The sequence below is a fragment of the Pagrus pagrus genome (genome assembly GCF_965226575.1).
Source record: "Pagrus pagrus genome assembly, chromosome: 19".
Taxonomy (NCBI): domain Eukaryota; kingdom Metazoa; phylum Chordata; class Actinopteri; order Spariformes; family Sparidae; genus Pagrus; species Pagrus pagrus.
In genome coordinates, this window is record NC_140203.1 from 13412252 (window position 1) to 13432977 (window position 20726).

General features: G+C 42.7%; 1 protein-coding gene across 2 annotated transcripts; it reads left to right on the top strand.

The window, feature by feature from the left end:
• Window positions 1–146: 146 nt before the first annotated feature.
• On the top strand, window positions 147–20418 carry ssh1b (slingshot protein phosphatase 1b). Of its 2 annotated transcripts, XM_084382812.1 has the most exons (15): window positions 147–663; window positions 2867–2904; window positions 7201–7301; window positions 8412–8476; window positions 9375–9496; window positions 9590–9658; window positions 10012–10077; window positions 11844–12038; window positions 12344–12437; window positions 13042–13170; window positions 13349–13395; window positions 13996–14142; window positions 14640–14840; window positions 14951–15587; window positions 15729–20418. In XM_084382812.1, exons 1-15 carry the CDS (start codon window positions 583–585, stop codon window positions 16326–16328), a joined length of 2592 nt encoding a protein of 863 aa, XP_084238938.1. In that variant the 5' UTR covers window positions 147–582; the 3' UTR covers window positions 16329–20418. The 2 variants fall into 2 exon arrangements, with proteins under 2 accessions (XP_084238938.1, XP_084238939.1); XM_084382813.1 differs by lacking the exons at window positions 147–663; window positions 2867–2904 and adding an exon at window positions 5348–5662.
• Window positions 20419–20726: the final 308 nt, after the last annotated feature.

Here is a 20726-nt window from a genome sequence, read left to right on the forward strand (position 1 = left end):
TCAAATAATGACCAGTTGAATCGATCATTAAAATAATAGATAGTTTGGCTCATCATCATGTCAAACTCGCACGTTTCATAACTCGAGCACAAATGATTTCCTCCTCTTTTGTATTTGGGAGTTCCTAGTCTGGCCAGTCACCTTGACAACATTGGCCCAATGACAGCGCACACGCGAACTAGGCCAGCCAATCACAGGCAGCCGGCAAAGCTGCATGTCATTTCTGCCCCGCTTGCAACCTGCACCGTGTTTTGTTTGTCTGTCTGCGCACCAGGGATGAAACCTCGGAGTCCGCTGCTGCTGCTGCTGCTGCTGGCTCGCTACAAACGGAGGAAAACTCTCACGACTTCCCGCTCATGAGGACTCCGGTAACCGCAGAGGACGCACGGAGCAGGACCGAAAGGGAGCACCGCCGGGGCTCGGGAGTCAGGTGCCGCTGCTGCTGGATGAGAGTCTGACTAGGCATTTTCTCCCCGGTGACAGAGACAATCTCAACGGCGCATCTTCCCACATCCTCCTCCCCTCCCTTCCCTTCCCCTCCTCTCCTCCTCCGCTGCCCTCCAAGGCTGCAGCCCACCGACCATGGCCCTGGTGACTCTGCAGCGCTCTCCCACCCCCAGTGCAGCATCCTCGGCCAGCACGACCAACAGCAGTGCGGGGGAGGTAGGTTGGAAAAGCCGGGGCTCGGTCTTTGTGTGCGCGGCTTTAAGGAGACGCCGTGAATGCGCCTTCAGGAGCCCGTTTCTGTACTGTTGAACACCCTGCATGAAGGGCTAACCTTACTTCCGTCATAGCTGTGTGCGTGTGCGTGTGTGTGTGTGTGTGTGTGTGTGCTATAAACTTGATATATGGTTGCATTGTTAGCAGCAGAGTTGTTTGTGGCTGCTGTGGCAGCGGATTGTAAACAAAATCCTGAAGGGGAGGAGGAGGAGGATGAGGAGGAGGAGGAGGAGGAGGGGGCTGCTGGGTTTAGCTGTCAGAACAAAGTGCTCATTTTGCTGCTGCACAAACATTTGCTGCGTTGCACTCAGGTTGTCCTCCCTCCTTGTTATTGGGCTTTTATTTTGCAGTAATGCAGCCTCAGTGTTGGGGGGGAGGAGACTTTAAAGGAGAATGACATCAGTTTTTAGATGTATGCTCAGTGTGTGCCCCAGGACAGCTCGGCCGAGTGTTCACAAACACGAACAAATGTGAGAAAAATACTTCATGGGCGATGAGGTGAGACGTTAAAGGAACAGTGCGTCCAAAATTGAAATTGTAGTCGTCATATCCTCAGCCGATGGGCGATGGAAAGTCGGCTGAAGTTTTGTAGTCCGCGAAACAATTCTGGAGCTTCACAGAGAAAACAGCATTGCAGCATTCTCCGTAAACAACTGACTTAGATGGGGACTTGTTTGTAAATGTCAGAAAAACAACTGGGGGGGAAAAAAGATGCAAAATGGCTCCAAACAGCTTATCAGTTGTAATCCAAGTCTCCAAAAGCCCTGAGATTGGAAAATTGATTCAAAAAGACGTTATTTATGCCCCTTTTTCAGCCGAAATATTCACCGTAGCTGCTAAGATAAAAGCGTTAGCACACACTCGGTCTGAAGCGGGTGCACGAACTTCACATATTTTCAAATGAATCTGGGATTTCGGGGTTTCCGGACACATGGATCACACCGGACGAGCTGTATGGAGCCATTTTATGTTTCCCCACCTACTTCAGTTGTTCATCAGAATGCTGCGACACTTTTTTGTTGTGACGCTCCTGAAATGTTTTGTGGACTACACAACTTCACCCGAGAAGATGACGACTACATTTTCAGTTTTTGGACGTACCGTTCCTTTAACGTCTCACCTCATCACTCATGTAGTAGTAGTCGAAGTATTTTTCTCACTTTTTCTCATGTTTGTGAGCTCCCAACTGAACTGTCCTGGGGCACACACTGAGTATACATCTAAAAATTGACGTCATTCTCCTTTAAAGTCTCCTCTGGTATGGGAGTGAGCAGATAACGACTGAATTTTCACTTTCATCAGCTGTTCCTTTAAACCCCATGCGTCACCTCACAGTGTCGCACAAACATCTCAGATTAGACCAGTCCAGTATTGTACTTCGTGAGAGTGTCTCTGCAGTCAGGTTCCTCTCCTGACAGTGAGAAGCAACACCGACTCTGTGGAGTTTGAGGCTGTGAAGCTGACACACGAAATCCCATTTGCAAAATGAAATCTGAGCAGCAAACAAAGTCAAACACTCAAATATGGAGCAGTGCCAGATTAGACACCCTAGTGAAATCATAACATCGGGGTTAGCGCTCCAGTTTCTAGATTTAGGAAAGTGGATTACATGCTCCGAAGTAGGCTGAGTGAAAAAAAATAAGCGGTGGCATTCTTCCTCTGATGATAAGTTGGGTTTTTAATAGCACTTTATGTGTGTGTTTTAGCTGAACTTACGTGTCTTCATGATTCAGCTGGGTAGAGAGTTCATAACAGATGAGATCACAGCACTGACGAGGGAGGACCAGTAGTTGGCGCTGGCACGCTTCAGTCCAGTTGCACGGTCCTCAAAAATCCATCCCGCATGTCAAAGATTCAACTCGACAGAAGTGTATCAAGGTCGAGTCAGTCCCCGCATGTATCATACTGACATAAACCAAACTTTAAAGACAGTAAAGACGTATCGTGCTCATAATGAATGTTGACCTCCAGATGACCTGAACACAAGTCTTTGTCCAGGCTCAGTTCTGTCGGACTGGAGCTACAAATATTAGATTCATAAAGACGTCTGGTTTGAATAACAGGAAGTAAAAAAATCCTCTCAGTTTTTTCCTCGACACGACTTTGGTGCGGTCTTCTTACTCTGTGCCTTGTCTCTGTCTTTCAGGACTTTGGAAGTGACGATGACCGGAAAAACAATCAGAGGTAAGAGCTTTCTGATTTTAGAAAGTTGTGTATTTGAAGATCTCCTGAGACGGAGACGATGTAGAGATGTTTTGTATTTCTGACATGAATTGTCAGAAACAGGAATGTGTTTTTGTCCTCGTCTTCAGACATGTGACCTGAGTCGTTTGGTCCAAGTCCCAAGTCAAGTCAAGTAAAGGGACTTGCATTTCCCTGAGGTATTACTGTTGGGGCTGCAGTGTAGCAACGTGGCTACTGCTTCAGCCTGTCTGCTATCCAAAGCAAAAAACAACTGTATCATTGATAATGTCAGTTTGATCTAGAAACCCTGATCTCAGTGCTGTGAAAAGGCAGAGTTAAACACCTGGTTGTGTTAATAAGTCGGCAGTCGATCGAGTGGAAAGAATGGTGGTTTGAACCGTTTCAAGTCCTTTAAGTAAGAGTTTTCACAGTTATTCCAGTAGCTCCATTGTTACCTGGGGATGACCAGGGAAAACAATGCCTCTTCCTGTTTTGGTTTTGCAATTGCAGACTTGCTTACTTTGTGCTGTAAGAGAGAGGTGAAGACACGCCCCTTCCGGTTTCCCGCATGAGACCTTATTTCGGAAAAACATGTATGGTTGTGATGGAGAGAGACAAAAAATATTTGTGATCCCGTCTGAATTGTGACACGAACCACACATATGATGTTTGTCAATTTAAAAGATAATTTTTCAAGTCAATAAAGTCGCAGTTTGTCATAAAACTAATGAAATATAAGACTGTGAAAATACGTAATTATAAAGACTACACAGCCAACAGTCTCGTTAGTGACGTCCTCTTGTTAAATGGTCCCCAAAACCCGTAATTTAAACATTGTAGAGCTGGTCCTGAATATTATCAGAACTGAAGAACTGCCCTTTCACATAACTGCAGTTGTCAATATGAACAGATTTATTGTAATTTTTATCTTTTCTAGTACCTTGTAGTTCCTTTTCTGTGCAAAAATCATCGGCTTTGCTGATTGGACGAATTCCTGCATGTGGCTCTTCGTGTATTATAAACTGACCTTCCCTGGATATGATGTCAAGGCTCTGCGTAACGTCAACATTTAAGAAGCGGGGCATCCTTTCTTCAGCAGCAACATTAATAATATAGTTTAGAGTTGTTTGCTCACTTTTTGTATACACATTTTCAGCTTATTTACATCAAGTAACAGATGCTTTGTGGCTGTATCTTCTCAGTCATCACTCATTTCAAAGTTCAGTATTGCTGAACTCACAGAGTCACAATCACAGACGACTTCTGCAATTATTACAAATCACTAGATGTCCCGAGGTAATACCAGTCCCGCACAAGGGGGCTTAAGTGAACATTTCAGGCTAGAAAAGCTAAAACCCTAATGTTCAGATTAGCTTATTTTTAAAGGGGCACTGTGTAGTTTTAGAGAAGAAATTCATACTCTGGATTTAAACATTGGCTTACTTAATGGCTTTTAATTGTTTGTTAAACACTTTGACAGACTGAAGACTTTATTGCATCGGAAAGCTGGAACCAAACAGTGGAACAAAACGTCAGAAAATGTCCATCAGGGTTTCCCAAAGCACAAGATGACGTCCTAAAATGTCTTGTTTGGTCAACAAACCGAATATATTCAGTTCACTGTCAAAGAGGAATACTCAAACGGATTAATTAATTATCAGAATAGTCCACGAATCGATCGTAGCAGCCCTACTAATTGCAGTATAATCATTATTTGGTCGTGTTTTCTGCCAAAGGCTCGTTGCTCAGTTGATCCTACAGTGGATGTAATGGTTCTGTAATTGGAACAAGGGTTCAAAAACACACAAGTTTGTCAGCGATGGTGTGCAGTGAATTGTGAACTGTGTCAAAGAAGCTTGCAGCTCTGATTATTAAAAATTATTTCAGCAGGTGATGAGCTGCTTGTCTTGTGAGCATATCTCGCTCTCACACTGTATCAGTGAGGCAGCTCATTTTCTCTATTTGCCTTCAGTTTCTCGTTGTTGTCAAGGAGAAAAATCTTTTAAATGTTCCTCCAATCTGTTACATAACAGAGAGCACATAAACCGTTTGTTCTCTTGCGCACAAAGCTCTTCTTTAATCAACCCGACGTCACAAAAAGTCATGATGTGTGTCAGCAAAGCTTTGGCGCACACTCCGTCTTTGTGCTCACTGTGTGCGTGGGGGGGTCATTCACAGTTGAAACAGTCGTGTCATGCTTTGTCTGGTATGTCTAAATGAGTAACATGTTTCTGCGGCTCAGTAATTCATCAGCGTGGAGTCTTAATTTAGGATTCTGCATGTCAGACTTGAGACCAACGCCAAGTAACATTTCCACCGCCTACCAGCGCTTGCATGAATGATGGTATTGTGACAGAGTGTGGCGTAGGGAGAGCTGATTGCTGCTGTGAGGAGGAGATAGGGAGCAGAAGAGACGGAGAGGACAGGGCAGCACGGGCGGAGAGACTTCAGGGCTGAGATGGAAAGAAAGCTGCGGGAGGGAAAGAGGAAGGACTTTCCAGACCTGGACCTCGACGAGAGGAGTTAAACAGGAGAGGCTGCGGGACCCTGACAGAGGACGGGAATACACAGGTGTAGAAGATGGATGGAAGGATGTTAATAAGAGGAGACCGTACTGGATTTTGTTTTCTAAGGAGACTGTAAATAGTCGGCTAATTTCTCGCAGGATGATTGTGAAACCTTCACATAAAGCCATGTTCACCGTTCTGCCTCACTTTGTGGGAGAAGCCGCTCTGACTCAGAGGGAGATCTGTCGCATGTAAGTTCTCACAGCAGTGCGGACAAAAAGTTGACTTATATCAGACAGTTATTAGAGCATGACATTTTACATTTTTTGGGACGGTCATCCACATTTTAAAGCTTTAAGTCTGAGACGTTCAAACAACGCCGATCACTCTTTCGTGCAAGACTAATTTTTAATTTCAGGGGTGTTTCTAAGATCTGACCTTTTAAGAGGGCTCAGTCCGGACACGCCGCCAGAATTTTTACTATTAAAAGTTCTACAGTTAAAGTACTGCATGTGTGTTTAGTACAAACGAGAACAAGAGCCAGTCGAATGTTTGGAAAATGTGTCATATTTTAACAGAGGGGACACTCCCTAATATTGCTAAATTCTTGATTAGAGCTCTGATTTCGCTTTCTTTCTTCTCCGACTGTGGAAATTTAAAATTGAAGATAAAAATTGAACCTAAAGAAACATAAAGTTTCAACATACCATACATTGCTGAAACATAGATGGCCAACATTTACTCTGGCGATTAGGCTGGTAAAGCTGAAGTTTCTCTCTTCTACTGACCCAAAAGAAAAACACTGACGCACCAATACATTTCCCAGAGGTTGGTTTGATGGTGTGATTGTTATTTTTAGGTGTGCTTGAGCGCCCCTAAAAGATTTTGACGTCACCAATGTTTTATCACAGTCATATTTTTAAAACTGTGATTGAGCTTTATCAAGCGTTTGAGGCTGTTACTTTGAAATGAACAAACCAGTTTGTTTCAGGAGACATCAAGTGTCGTCTCTAAATCAGACATCTTCTCCTTAAATTAGAAAAGGAGTGATGATACCACGTAGCAGCCGAGCTGAAACAAAAGGCCTTGTGATGGTCCCACTCAGTCATACCAAGCTTTGTGTGTGTGTGTTGGTCGAGCGGGTGCGTGAGGGTGCGATTAAACAAAGCTGTGTCCTATTCTGTGCGAGAAAAGACGCTAAACCTGTCCTCCTGCAGCCCTCGTAAGAAAGTCATACCCCAGAAGTGATTCATCCGAGACAGGTGTAGAGAGGAGAGAGCGCATGTGGACAGTCGTGGTGTGACGTGACGTGCGATTCCCCACAGGTCAGCGAGCCCCATCAAGTCGAATATGTTAGTCGAGCTGCAAAACACGAGGCTGTAAAAGTCACAGCATCAGGACTTTGTTGACTTTCAGTCTCTGATGAGCCTCCTGTCCTGCTCAATGAACCAGTGAGGACTTATTAAGTATGCAGCCTACACCCGGCTGCTCACTGTACGTACAGTATCCTGACTGCAGCTGTTTCACGTCCCTGTCTTTATGATTTTAAAGTGTGTTATTAACAATTTTGCTGATGGATGCTAGACATTTTAAGCTCAAGTTCAGGGTTTCCTCCCCTCGTCTGTGTTTTGATATAGAGTTAGAATGAACATAACGGTGAGAAGTTAAACTGATTAAACCTGGTGTGAAAGTGTAGAACAGATTTCTACACTGCACTGTAAAAAAAAAAACACTTCTTTGATGGCTTTTTTTAGCCATGAATTTATTTTCCGCCTCTTTCTCTTTCCAGCCTCAGTGAGAGCTTCTTCATGGTCAAAGGAGCCGCCCTCTTCCTCCAGCAGGGCGGCAACGCACAAGGACCAAAGACCCCGACCCACCACAAACATGCAGGTAGGAGCAAACACTCACGCACAGAAGAAGCTTTGTTTCTTCTTCTTGTTGCCCATATTCTCTGCACAAACGACCTCCAGGCAAACGGAAAAACAGTATTTGCTGAGGTGGCTTTTCTCAGTGTGGGTTTGTCTGTGTTTATTCCAAACTGTGTTAAGAACCGCGACCCTGCTGGGTCTGACCTGAGTCGACCTGCAGCTGAACATGAAGGATGCTCACAAATCATCTCAACTATAATGTCTCAGGCCGTTTTGCTTGAAGCTACTTAAAAAAATATAAAAAATACATCTGTCTTTCAGCTATTGTAATAATAATAATGGACTTTCTTTACACTTTCCTGGTTACACTTCCATACTTTTACTTAAGTAACATTCTCAATGCAGGACTTTTACTTGTAAGAGTATTTTTACAGTGTCGTATTAGTACTTTTACCGTTAGCTCCGGCAGATTTAGCCAAGCATTATTACATAATCATTATCATCATGCTGCTGCTGCTGCTGCTGCACATCAAAGTGAAGTTAAATGTGCCATAATCTCGCTCGATCTAAAAATAAAAAGTGAGTCCATCAATGGGGTTTTTTTATAGCCCCGCACCGTTCGCACGTTTCTAATCCGACGTCCACGTTGAGTCTGAAGTCACTTGAGGACAAATACAGGAACAGTCAGGAGCCAGTTTGTCGCTAACACTTTAGCTTAGCTCAGCTGGAATGTGGTCGGGTTCAGTTTTGTCTTCATTGAGAGAAATCTGCAAACATTTTTCCTCCCACTGGAAGAGAAAACCATGAATGAACAATGGAAGAAGCTGAATGATCAGTTTGTAGTTGACATTTAGTTGTTTTTTTTTGTAAGAAATTCCAGATGAACTCTCCCTAGTGAAGCCTGTCAGTGATTATTCAGCATTATTTGTGCTTCATGTTAAGTCTGAACACGATCATATTTTTCAGCTTGTTAAATGTAGTTTCAGGTCCTTACAGCAATGCCCATGTAAAAGGTTTGGTGGCAAATCCTTTCCTCTGTCAGGATCTTTGTGAGCTGAATAAATGTTTATGTCGTCCAGACTGTGACGATGACCTCAAGTCTAATCAGTCTTAATGTGTGTTTCGCTTTCAGGTGATTTACCTCAACACCTGCAGGTCATGTTTAAGATCCTCCGGTCTGAAGATCGCATTAAGCTGGTCAGTATAATGATTACACGCCCACTTTGACACTCACATAAAGTATATTTTTAATGTTTTGAATTCATTTCAACACACAGAAAATTACAGACTTGGAGCACATGTGTTCATTTTTAGAAAAAGTGTTGTTTACTAAGAGTCAGTGAGGCTGTTCGCATTTGTTCTGAGTGATCTGATCACAAGTGGACAGCATTACGTCCGTCAGTTCACACCTGAGAGCTGCGTCTCGAGTAACCACTTGTGATCGGATCTCACTTCCACAAGACACAAAATTGAGCGATTTTTAAAGGGAGTCTGGGGATTTTCTCCACAGATGACAAAGAAGTAACTTGCAATAGTCACTGTTGAAAATTTGACATGTTTACTGTCAATAAAACATTGTCTGCTTGCATACATGTGATGTAAATGGTTAATTGAGTTTAGACAGTGTGTTAGCAGCTGCTAACTGTTGGCAGGTCAGACACAGTTTTAGCCACTAGGCTGGTACAGCGATTCCTTGACAAACTGACACTTTTTACAAGGAAATAAACAACTTAATGTATTTCAGTTAATGCCGAATTTACTAGAAGGAACAAATAACATAGACTTTGCCATGGCTGTTTTGCAAAGTTTATAAAGTTTCTCTGAACTCAACAAATCACAAAATCAAGCAATTTCATAAGGGAGTCTGGGGTATTCCTCTCTCTCGTCATCTCCTTGATGTTGTTGACTGTAGTTGATGTGGCTGCTTATAGCCACATCAACTACAGATTCACTACCATTGTATTAATTTGAACTACAGATTCAACTTAATACAATGACGTCATTATATAGACTGATGCCTCATCAACCCAAACTGTGACTGACTTCCCGCATCCCTAAATGCTTTTTTCTTGTATACTCTCCTTCTGTTCCACAGGCTGTACGGCTAGAGAGCGGATGGTCAGAACGGGTGCGCTACATGGTCGTTATTTATACTAATGGCCATCAAGATACGGAGGAAAATATCGTCCTGGGAATGGACTTCACAGATAAGGACAGGTAATGAATCTCTCTGCAGCTTTATGTTTAGCGTTGTTTAATCTGATGATTCGATTTATTAAAATGTTACTCTTCAATCTTTGGGATCCACAGTAAAGATTGCTCTATTGGGATGGTGCTGCCTCTGTGGAGCGATACCAACATACATCTAGATGGAGACGGGTAAGTTTCAGTTTGTCATTTGTTACCTGAATATAACACACACCTGTAAAAGTGAGGCAAGGTCTCCCATCAGCTGTGTGTTTTGGTTGCTTTCTCACTTGCAGGTTTTACTGCCCCCCAGTGGCAGAGGAGTGAACTACACACATTTTTCTCTGTGTGAGAACCGTTCTTGCTGACCTGTTAACATTGTCCGTGTCACTGTGTGCTGGAGGAATGTTCCACTGGTCGGTGTCCTGAATAGTCCCATGAACGAGCCGTGTCCAGTCTGTGTTTACATTCCCCCACCCCGATCACTCTTCATCTCCATCAAGACTCACACTGATCTTCCTTCTCCTCCTCCTCTTCCTCACCAGAGGCTTCAGTGTGAACACAGCAGGGCGCTCGCATGTCTTCAAGCCTGTATCTGTGCAGGCCATGTGGTGAGTAGGATCCTTCGTGTTTACCTGGGATTACTGCTGTGTGTTTGTTTGTGTGTGGACAGGGAGAAAAAGCATCGTCACTGCTCTATAAATGTTGTCATAGACTAGAGAACCAGACCTCGAGGCATGTTGTTCAAGTTGATTTGAGTTTTGTAGTGCCCATATACCCATATGGATACATTTTAATGCCTGTGACGGTGAGATTAGCCTGAACTCAATTAAGACTACACTGTTAATTTTCTGAACAGAGATGTTATTCTCTGTCTCCTGCCCAGGGAATACAGATGTAAATTAGCTTTAAGCTAACTCTGGTACAGCTAAGAAGTTGTGCACTATCTCTGTTAAATAAATAAACACATAAATAAATAAACAGATAAATAAATAAATAGATTAAATTATTGAATTGAAGTAGCAGCTCCACAAAAGGTGATAAATAACTGTCATTCCAATCACAACCATATAAAAATACACAAACAGCACAATTACATGTCATCTTATTGTTTTGAACCACTATTTGTGTGCGCACTTGTAAATAAGTGGGTAAGAAATGAACATGATTCCTTTGTTGTGGAAATTTGGGACTTTCATTCATTCAGTTAACCTTTATTTATACTCGAGAGATCATTGAGGGGTTAGGGTTAGAGTTACAGGGACATGGCATGTTAGAAACATTTCTGTAAATGTGCCAGTTTTATCGTTCTGGATAATTTTCAGTCGCAGTCCCTGGGCAGGTGTAATGACAACTACAATAGACCCATAAAAAACATTAACGCGGGACAGCTGAACAGTACTTTACATTTAGCAAAGCTCATATAAAACACTTAAATGTCAGGACAACAACGCATTAAACATAAAACAACGCACACTTCAGGTTACTACACTTCCTTACAAAGGAAAGGGAAAAACAACAACAAAGAAAGGCAATCCTACAATAAGTTTATAAAAAGAAAACATTGAAAACTATCAGATTGTGGAATTACAGTTAAATTAAGAGTTTAAATGTTAAATAAAATACAGTTAAAAATGAGCAGTTATGTCAAATGATTTGATAGATAAAACAATTAAATTGAAATAATAATACAGTTATGTAAAACAATTAAAATAAAAAACTGAAATGTAAAATAAAAAAGTGTATTTTTGATCCGCTTAAATTAAAAGCAATCATCAGGACTTCATGAATATGCAAAACAACAACATGTTATTGTGTTAGAGTAGCTGTCCACCAGGTTTAAATGCTGCAGTCAATTCCCACACCCTTCGTGTGAGTGGTCCATCTCTCGTCTTTAGTAGACCAGTGGTTCTCAAAGTGGGGTCCAGGGACCGTTAGTGGTTCTTGAGGGCGTACAGGCGGGTCCCAGGCTAAAAAGGAATGATTTATTTTCACTATTTCACTAGTTTTTGTACATTTTCTGTAATAAAACATCACAAAGCAAAATTCTTATCAGACAAAATCTATGAAATGGCTGCCTGTGGTTTAATTTGTGTCCGTTTAGGGGTCCTTGATGTGAAAAAGCTTGAGAATCACTGCAATAGAAATAGAAAAGTCCTCCACCTGTCGCCTTAATGCTGAAAATGTAAATTTTCTTTAAGAATCTGGGCCTCTCTTCACTCCTGTCACCACTGTTAGTTCACAGTCCTGCTCGATCCACACGCCACCTGCTGGTCACTTATCAGAATTACAAGTCTGCCTTGTGTTTTTCCCCCTGCTCCTTTAACCATACATCTATCTTGCTGATGGTGATATTTAATGTTCTGTGCCTCTGCAGGTCTGCCCTGCAGGTCCTCCACAAGGCATGCGAGGTGTCACGGCGCTTCAACTACTTCCCAGGGGGCATTGCTCTCACGTGGATGGCCTTCTATGAGAGCTGCATCACCTCGGAGCAAAGCTGCGTCAATGAGTGGAACGCTATGACCGACCTGGAGACCACCCGGCCCGACTCACCCACCATGTTCGTCGACCGGTGAGGCTGCGTCCTGTAACATGACAGTCGCATGTAGGCATTCACAGTACACACAGTGATATGACTGTCCTGTAAGCTGTACGAGGACTTCAGACACACTTCACTTCTGATTCTGAACAGTATCGCTGAGTCCCAACACGCCTGCTGCGTGTTCGTCCCTCGTCATGGAATAGATGTCAATGCTTTGGACACCAGCTGTTCTCCTTTTGTCACTGTCCTTTGTCCTCAGCTGTGGTGACATGTTACAGTGTTATGCTAATTTTCATTCAGACAGCAGCACTGACGTATTGACTCATTATGTGCAGGCCGACAGAACGAGAGCGAACAGAGTGTCTCATTAAAGCCAAGCTACGCAACATCATGACGTTTCAAGACCTGGAGAACATCACCTCGAAGGAGGTATGTGACAAAGGAACACTTCAGGATTTTGTTTGTTAAGATTTCGACCAAAACTGCATGACAGACCTTCGTTTTTATAAATTGACCAATCAGAAGTCTTAGTTACTGTTTTTGTTACTGTCGCAGTTTTTATTAGATAGTTTCTGGGAGTCAGGTAAGAAAGCTTGAAAAAGGCCTCCACGCGGTCAGGGTGTCGAGGTACAGGTCCCCTAGCAATGTTGTGAACCATCTTAACTTGTTTTCTTTCCACCATAGACATGCCTAGCACATAACGCATATACATTTAACAGGAAACATTGACTGAGGTTCATCCGGGCACCAAGCTTGCTCAACTGTTATTATAGAGCATAGAGCAAAACTGGGGGGGGCTTCAGAAGGGTCAGTTCTGGCACACAAGTCTGTAATGGAAATGATTCAAAATCAGTATTGGATCATGTGTAGATTAAGAAAAAAGAAAAACGTTGTTGTCTGTTTGACTTACTGTGGGAAATACACTGTGACTCCTTGTTTAGTAAGTAGAATCAGGAGTACAGCTTTGTTTGTGTGTTGTTTGTTTCTTGTTCTTTCGAAAGTAAATTGGTTCATGTTCTGTCCTTGTCCTCAGATCCGTAACGAGCTGGAGCAGCATATGAGCTGTAACCTCACAGAGTACAAAGAGTTCATAGACAACGAGATGCTTCTGATCCTGGGTCAGATGGACAAGGCCACACTTATCTTTGATCATGTGTACTTGGTGAGAATCTGTTTTTACTTTACGCTACCTCTACATGGTTTGACGTCAAACTTTTTACATTAGTTTCTTTTCTTTTCCTCCACTCTGACGCCCAAATACTGTCAACACTGAATTATACTCACCTCTCAATGACATCTCTTTTATTCTGAATAAGTTTCTGTCTTTTTTGTCTCTGTAGGGCTCTGAGTGGAACGCTTCCAACCTGGAAGAACTACGTGACTGCGGGTGAGCGGATATGCTGATATGCTAACATGCTAACACACAATTATTCTGTATTCACGTTAATTTTTACTTAAAAGTTGCCATTATCTGTAAATAAGTGATATTTTTCTCCCCTGTTAACTTTAGATGTGCGTGGATGATTTGCTTCGGCTCATTTAATGGAGTCAGTTACTACAGATTAAACAATAAGAAATGCTGCTTTAGAAATTAATCCAAACTGACGTCTTGTGTCAGTTAACGATGTTCAGCAAATAATGTTAGCCAAGAAGGGAGAGAGAGAGAGTGTTGTTTCACGTGTAAATGTTGGCACCATGTCAGGCACAGAACTGGATCTGCACGCCATGATAGCACCCAATAAATTTAATAAATCAATATTTCAATCTGCCATCTCAGGCTTTGGCAAGCGAAGAATACAATTATATCAGGTTAAACTGTTAAAAACACAGAGGCACATGTCTCCGTCTGACTTTCAGTCAATAATTGAATCAGTGCAGCAGTGTTGGTGGATATTTAGTCTGATTCTCCATGTGAAACAGTTTTATTTCCACGTATGTTGAGTACCATTTAAACTAACCGACTAACATTTCATTGTTTTGTTTGCAGAGTGGGTTACATCCTGAACGTTACCAGAGAGATCGACAACTTCTTCCCGGGGATGTTCTCTTATCACAACGTCCGTGTGTACGACGAGGAGGCCACCGACCTGCTGGCCCACTGGAACGAGACCTACAACTTTATCGTCAAAGCCAAGTAAGACGTTACATTTATTTTGTTTTACTTTATTTTATTTGCACACACACAGGATAACATAAAATCAGATGATTAAAAGCAAGTGTGTCAGGAACGGATTGTGACCCAAAACTAAATAAGTTTTTATGTGGGAGGCTTTTAAGAGAAAAAATATAAAGATTATGAACTGTAAAAATTGGGCCGCTAACCAAGAAACAACAGAACTGATATTGCTTTGGTATTAATAGATGGAGTTTTTTGTCATCGTTTTAGTGTCATCACAGCTTGACTGGCTCACATCAAGCACTCTCCCCGAGTACTGTGATCACACAGTGCATGATTTTTCTCCTGCCCAAATGTTAGACAGGGCTGTGAGTTGTGCCAGTATCAGAGAGAGAGAAAAGGTGCAACCAGTCTGGATGCAACTGTCCATGTATGTATGTAAGAAGAAATGGGAAAGCTGAAGCAGAGAAGTAGATTGCTTGTAGCAGTAAATGTTTTTTTCTTCTGTCCAATAGGAAGAACAATTCCAAGTGCCTGGTGCACTGTAAGATGGGGGTGAGCCGGTCTGCCTCTACGGTTATTGCCTATGCAATGAAGGAGTTCGGCTGGTCTCTGGAGAAAGCCTACAACTTTGTCAAGCAGAAACGGAGCATAGCTCAGCCAAACGCTGCTTTCATGAGACAGCTGGCCGAATATGAGGGAATCCTGGACGCAAGGTGAGCAGGTCTACAGATTCATTTACATCTTGGGGTCTTGTTATAATAGCCATTACATCGGTGCTTTCGTAAAGTTTCTCTGTAAACAAAAGTTCGGTTTGCCTTCACAGTAAACAGCGCCACAACAAGCTATGGAGGCCTGGGACAGACGAGGAGGGATCAGACGATTTACAAGCCTCTGGCCACAGTACTGGTGGGGAAGAGACACCGGTGCTCAGAGAGGACGAGGCCTGGGGAGGCTGCGGGGCGTCTCCCTGCAGGGCGGTGGGTCTGGAGATGGAGCCCCTTGATTCTCTTAACTATAACTATTACTTCAGACGTTTGTCAGACTCTGCACTGGACAGTGAGCCCTCCACCCCAGTGCGGGGCCCCCCTCTGCTGGGTATGGAGAGGGTTTTCATCGAGATTGAAGACGTGGAGAGGGATGCTCTACTGGAGGACGAGGGGTTCCCCATGGCCCATTTAGCCCTGCCTGGCGAGGGCACGGCAGCCCAGACGTGTGGGCGCCTTGACCCCCTGGAGGACATGAGACTGAGGCTCGAGTTCAGCACTCTGGAGGAAGAGGATGAGGAGGAGGCCAAGAAAGAGGAGGCGGAGATGGCGGCGTTGGCTCAGACACCTGGAAATTCAGATGGGAAAAAGGCGGGGGAGGAGGGCGCGGAGGAAAGCCGTTTAGGCCTCGCCAACCTGAACACCAACAACAGCAACCGCCTCGCTGCCAAACGCAGCTGCCCTGCAGCTTTTGACGTGAGTTGAGAAAATCTAGCTTTGCATTTTGTGTTGTAAACGTCTTCCGTGTCAGAAACATATGTAATGGTTGTAGCTTTACATTTACTCTGCTTGCCACTGACCATATACTGTGTTCTGTTCCACTCTTACTCCATTTAGGACAGTGCTAGCACAGGAAACCCTTTAAAAGTGAAGCCTTCCTATCAGTCCTGCAAAGACTGCCTGCGTCTACCACAGGGGCGGCGCTGTGACCGTCCAGCAGGAGGCCGTTCTCACCGCCTTAACCCCTCCCGCCACTGCACTGTCCCCACCATATGCATAGATCCACCTGGGACCAATTTTGCCTCCACCCCAATTCTGCATTCGCTGCAAGCCCCTGCAGTGGTCCCACCTAACCTGGTCCAGCCATGTGGTCCTCTCTACCGCTGCACCACCTGCACCCCCGCTGTTCCATCTCTCCCACTCAACAACCGCCAAAAACTGGCGTCACCAATGAGCTGTGAGGAGACGCCTCCTGAGCGCAGCTCGATGGATGACATGGACGAACCACAGGGGGGCGACATGGGAGAACAGATATCACAGGAGGGCGCAGGGACCGTCGGTGCGACTGCTACTGAGGGTGTAGGTGGTGCCGTGGAGCTCCAGCTGCAAATGCCAGGACTGGGGATAGAATTTGGTCTGGAACTGATGCGACAGAGAGCGGAGCAGCTGCCAAGCTTGGCCATGGAGGGCCAGCTCCCTGTGGGGCCCCTGCCTTAATACAGTGGCCGACACATGGATGAGATTGAGGAGGAGGCTTACCACTGCCTCCGCCAGGTACACTATGATGACTGCCGCCGTGGTGTCGTACCAGAAACAAAGCTCTGCCTTGACTTGTACTGTCATATCCTGGCCACTGTAACAAGCTGCAACAGCCCTCTCTGCGTTTACAGAGAGCGTCTTGTCATCGTCTACTGGCATTAAGATCCAGTTGAGTTTGGTTGTTTTGACCATACGCTACAGGCTTGAATGCTTCTGGCCAGGTAAGGACCGAAGACTTTGCTGTGTCCTCCACTTGTCCCTCAGACCCGACTGATCTGGTCTCTTCTGAGCCTGCTGGCCCCACACCACATACAGGATCATCGCTCTTCCCCACAGTGGAGACGAGCCTCATGCTGCCATTTTACCCTCAACAGAAAGGAGACAGTGGTGGTTTCTACCTTCTGAGAAAGCTATAGCTAGCACTTTGATATTGACGGAAAGAAAGATACCTAAAGCGACATGCTTCTGTCAGTGTACTGTATGTTTTTCAATCCAGTATTCACAAAGGTTTGATTGCATTCAGTATCTCCTCATGTTACAGCTTCACTTATATTTTCCCTGCCGCAGCTGCTTTTGCATCACGAGAGGGCATTTCATGTGAAAGCGTAATAATTTTTTAAAAAGGATGCGAGCATATGTGAGCCTTTTAATGCCTCTTTGTAAAGCGTCGTACCTCGGACCACAAGTATCTCGGGACTGTTTTGGTCAAAGACTGTTTTGTTGTCTCTGCTCAGCGGCTGGTTCAACCCCGACCTCCTCCGTTAATGTAATCATGTACTTAAAAGTGCTCACTTTAGCCCACGCATGACATCGCAGTATTACACAACATATCTTCAACATGCTTAGACAGAACACATATGGACGTTGCCTTTAATTTTCACTTTTGAAATATGGAAAAAACAAAACTTTTGGCTTTCAAATTTGAACTTAACCTCTCGTCTTATGCTTAAAAGAATTATAAAAGAAAGAAAACAAAGAAATACCTTCAATTGTTGGAAAACATTACATTCATATATCCCGCTGAAGAACATAAGCTTAAATGTAAATTTATTTTCAAATCCTGATGTAACCAAAGCCATATCATGTTGCCAGGTCCAGTTAATCACCTTCATGATTTTAGATGGCAAAGAAGCTCAGCACAGTTTCCTATTGTACATACTTGTCTTTCTTTCCTACCCAGCCTGCATCTGGGTAGTCAGCTCTCATCATAGACACGGCTCACTCAGTTAACTTTGTGGTCACGCGTTGAAAAACCGAAGGCTACTTTTCCCTAAACACAAACATTTTGCAAAGGCACACTGATCACACAGTATATAGATCTGACACTTGAGCATTCGCACAACATATTTCAGATCCAGCTACGTTAAATCAAACTAATTTAAGACTTTCAAGCAGAAGTACAAATCTAAAATATGCTTCAAAGAAGTAGTTACAACCTTGTGAGGAGTTTATTTGATTTATTTAATCAAGCAGTTGCAGTCAACAGCAGACGCTGCTGTAAAATTTGTTGATAATTTATAGTTTTTTGTGAGATAAATTTAAACTCCAGTTATTATTATTCTGACTTTCAAATTACAGAAAGACATATTTTTTATTTACGGTGTGAAAATGAGAAATTACGATCCTAATTTAATAAAAAAAATAGTTTTGCTTTATTTTGAATATTGAAAGAGTAGCCTGTCAAGATGAACCGCAAACGTCTCAGCTCTTCTATCGCCTGCATTTGTCATTTAGACTCTTCGTTTTGTTCATGTTCAGACAGCTCGAGGCATCTTTTGTTCAAATTGTGCCACCAATCCAAAGTTGCTGTGCCACAGGGTGTTACTCTGCAAGTTCTTCTGTTCGGTCGATGTTGTGTTCTTACTGTTTTTGGCACGCTGGGTGTGCTGGAATGGTACTGAATGATGCAGGAAAAAGCACATTGCAAGTGTTATTACCGTGTTTAAAGATCTGAGTGCTTCGGGAGAAATGAAAACTGTGCAAAGAATGAATGCAATTTTTTTAATCCTCTTTCACCATGGGCTTATTGTATATTTTTTTTGTAGATGTTTTTCTTCTCCTTAGTAAGTTCAGTAGAAACTTTCAACAAACAACGACAATGCACCCTCTGTTCCTTGTCCTCCCTGAACCGACTCCCCAGAGAGCTGCAGGTTTGCTCCACTAGTTAGATTTAAATAATTTGGTTTTGCCTTTAACCTGTTCTTCCCCTCACGTGGCCATTTGAGCATGATGTATCGTAAGGCGCTTACACAAAGTTGTTGACAGCACACATTTGAAATAGAACCACTTCTGTAAAAAGTGACAGTTACGATAACGTTAATAAATATTGCAGCTGTAAGAATTAATAGATGCTATTGAAGACAGATTTAAGGAATAGTTTAACATTTTTGGGAAGTATGTATTTGCTTTGTTGCCAAGAGTGAGAGGATCTCAGGAGCTGATTAGCTTAGCTTAGCAGAAGCCAGTCCAGATCCTTCTGGAGGTAACAAGATCCACCTACCAGCACTTTAACACTTTACATTTGCATTTTGCAAAAAAGGATCCAAAGACGACAACAAGTCGTTTTTACTTTTCGAATTTTGAGCATTAGAGGTGCTATTAGGGGGATGTTATTTACCTTCAGACAGGCAAGCTGTTTTGACGCTAGTCTTTATGCTAAGCTATTCTCACCAGCATCTGACTTTACTGTAGGGCTGCAGCTTATGACTATTTTCATTTTCGACAAATCTGCCCATTATTTTCATTTGTTTAGTCTAAAAAATGTCAAAAAAAATAGTGAAAAAATGCTCGTCACAACTTCCCAGAGCGTAAAGTGACGTTTTCAAATCGCTTTTTAAACTAAGCAAGAAAGCAAATTCACATATTTCTCAAAACTCTTCCTTTAACATCTTGTTGATATGATTCTAATTAAAACCAGTTGTTCTCAGTATGTTAACGATCACGACCGATGTGATCTCCCAAAGCACTAAACCCCTTCTCTTTGCGTTTCCCAGACCGCAGCACTACGTTTGGTTGTTTGCTTCATGTTTTGAATTTGTTTTTGTATTTAAGTGCCTTAACCTCGGCCTTAGCTCTACCATAAAGCATCATAGGCATTGCAGAGTTTCTGTGAGTGTGCTGATGGTCTGGTCTTTTTGTACATTACTTCCCCCTCACTCCCAATAATAACCATGCTCCTTGCAATGTATAACTCGGCACATAATATAATGTATGCAAAGACACACACAAGCTCATGCACAGCGGCCTCCTCCACCCCCCCGATACACACATTACTTGATGGACTTCCATTTATCAATAGCCTATAATAATATTGTATTTGTTTGATATTGTTGAAACTTGTGGTACACTGTATTGGTTCAATAGCTGGCTGAAGAACCTTACTTGCTGGAATGAGAACTATCATTTACATTCAGACATTAGATAGGATTAATTTCAGCCTTTGAAATTTACCAGTCTGTATATATTTTTCTCTACAATTTGCTATCGAGTACATTAGCTTGCAGATGTGGCGGCCGATATTAAGAAAAGCACTGAAATTGCTACTGTGTATTGAGAAGTACTCATAATTAAGTTCTCGTGTTTGTACCACAGCAAAAAAAAAAGACTTTGGGCAGCCATCTATAATTTAGGCAAATGTCTTCAGGCTCTATTAAAAATGTCGATGATTGAATTGTTTTTATTGCATTATGCCCAGGCAGCAGGCATCACACTGACAATCCTACCTAAGAGCCAGACATTGAGGACTTTGTAAGGAAGGATATTAAGACATATTGTAAGTTAAAAAGGGGGATCCGGGCATTTATAGAGTGTATTTATAGAGCACAAGTCTGCCCCAAAGCATGTGAGGTTGAGACGAGTGGAAAAATGTAAAACATGAAAAACCTACCTGGGAGTAAGATTTTGTTACGTTAATTGTTTTTTGTTAACTTTTGTGTACTGTACTGTACATTGCCAATGTTCATGTGTAATGCACTTTTTTTTTTACATTTTGTTAAAATGATGTCCAGTCTAATGTTTATCATGGAAATAAACAATTTCCTCTGCGTAATCTGTTCATTCAGTTCATTATAATCGCACTGTTTTCATTGCATTTACAGATTTCGGTGGAAAAATGTGTCTATGGTTAAGATTCCCTGCATCCGGCTGCTCTGACAAACTTTACAAACACAGCTAAGCAAATAGGCAAACAATCAATTTAAGTGTCATGCCATACATCGTTAGACAGCTTATTTTCTTATGGATGCTTTTTCATGCTTTTATCTGTAAAAAGATCAGCTTATAACCTTTCAAAAGAGCCCAAAACGTTATCATTTTACAAACATTTCCAGGAGTAAGAACAAGTTATAACTTTACCCT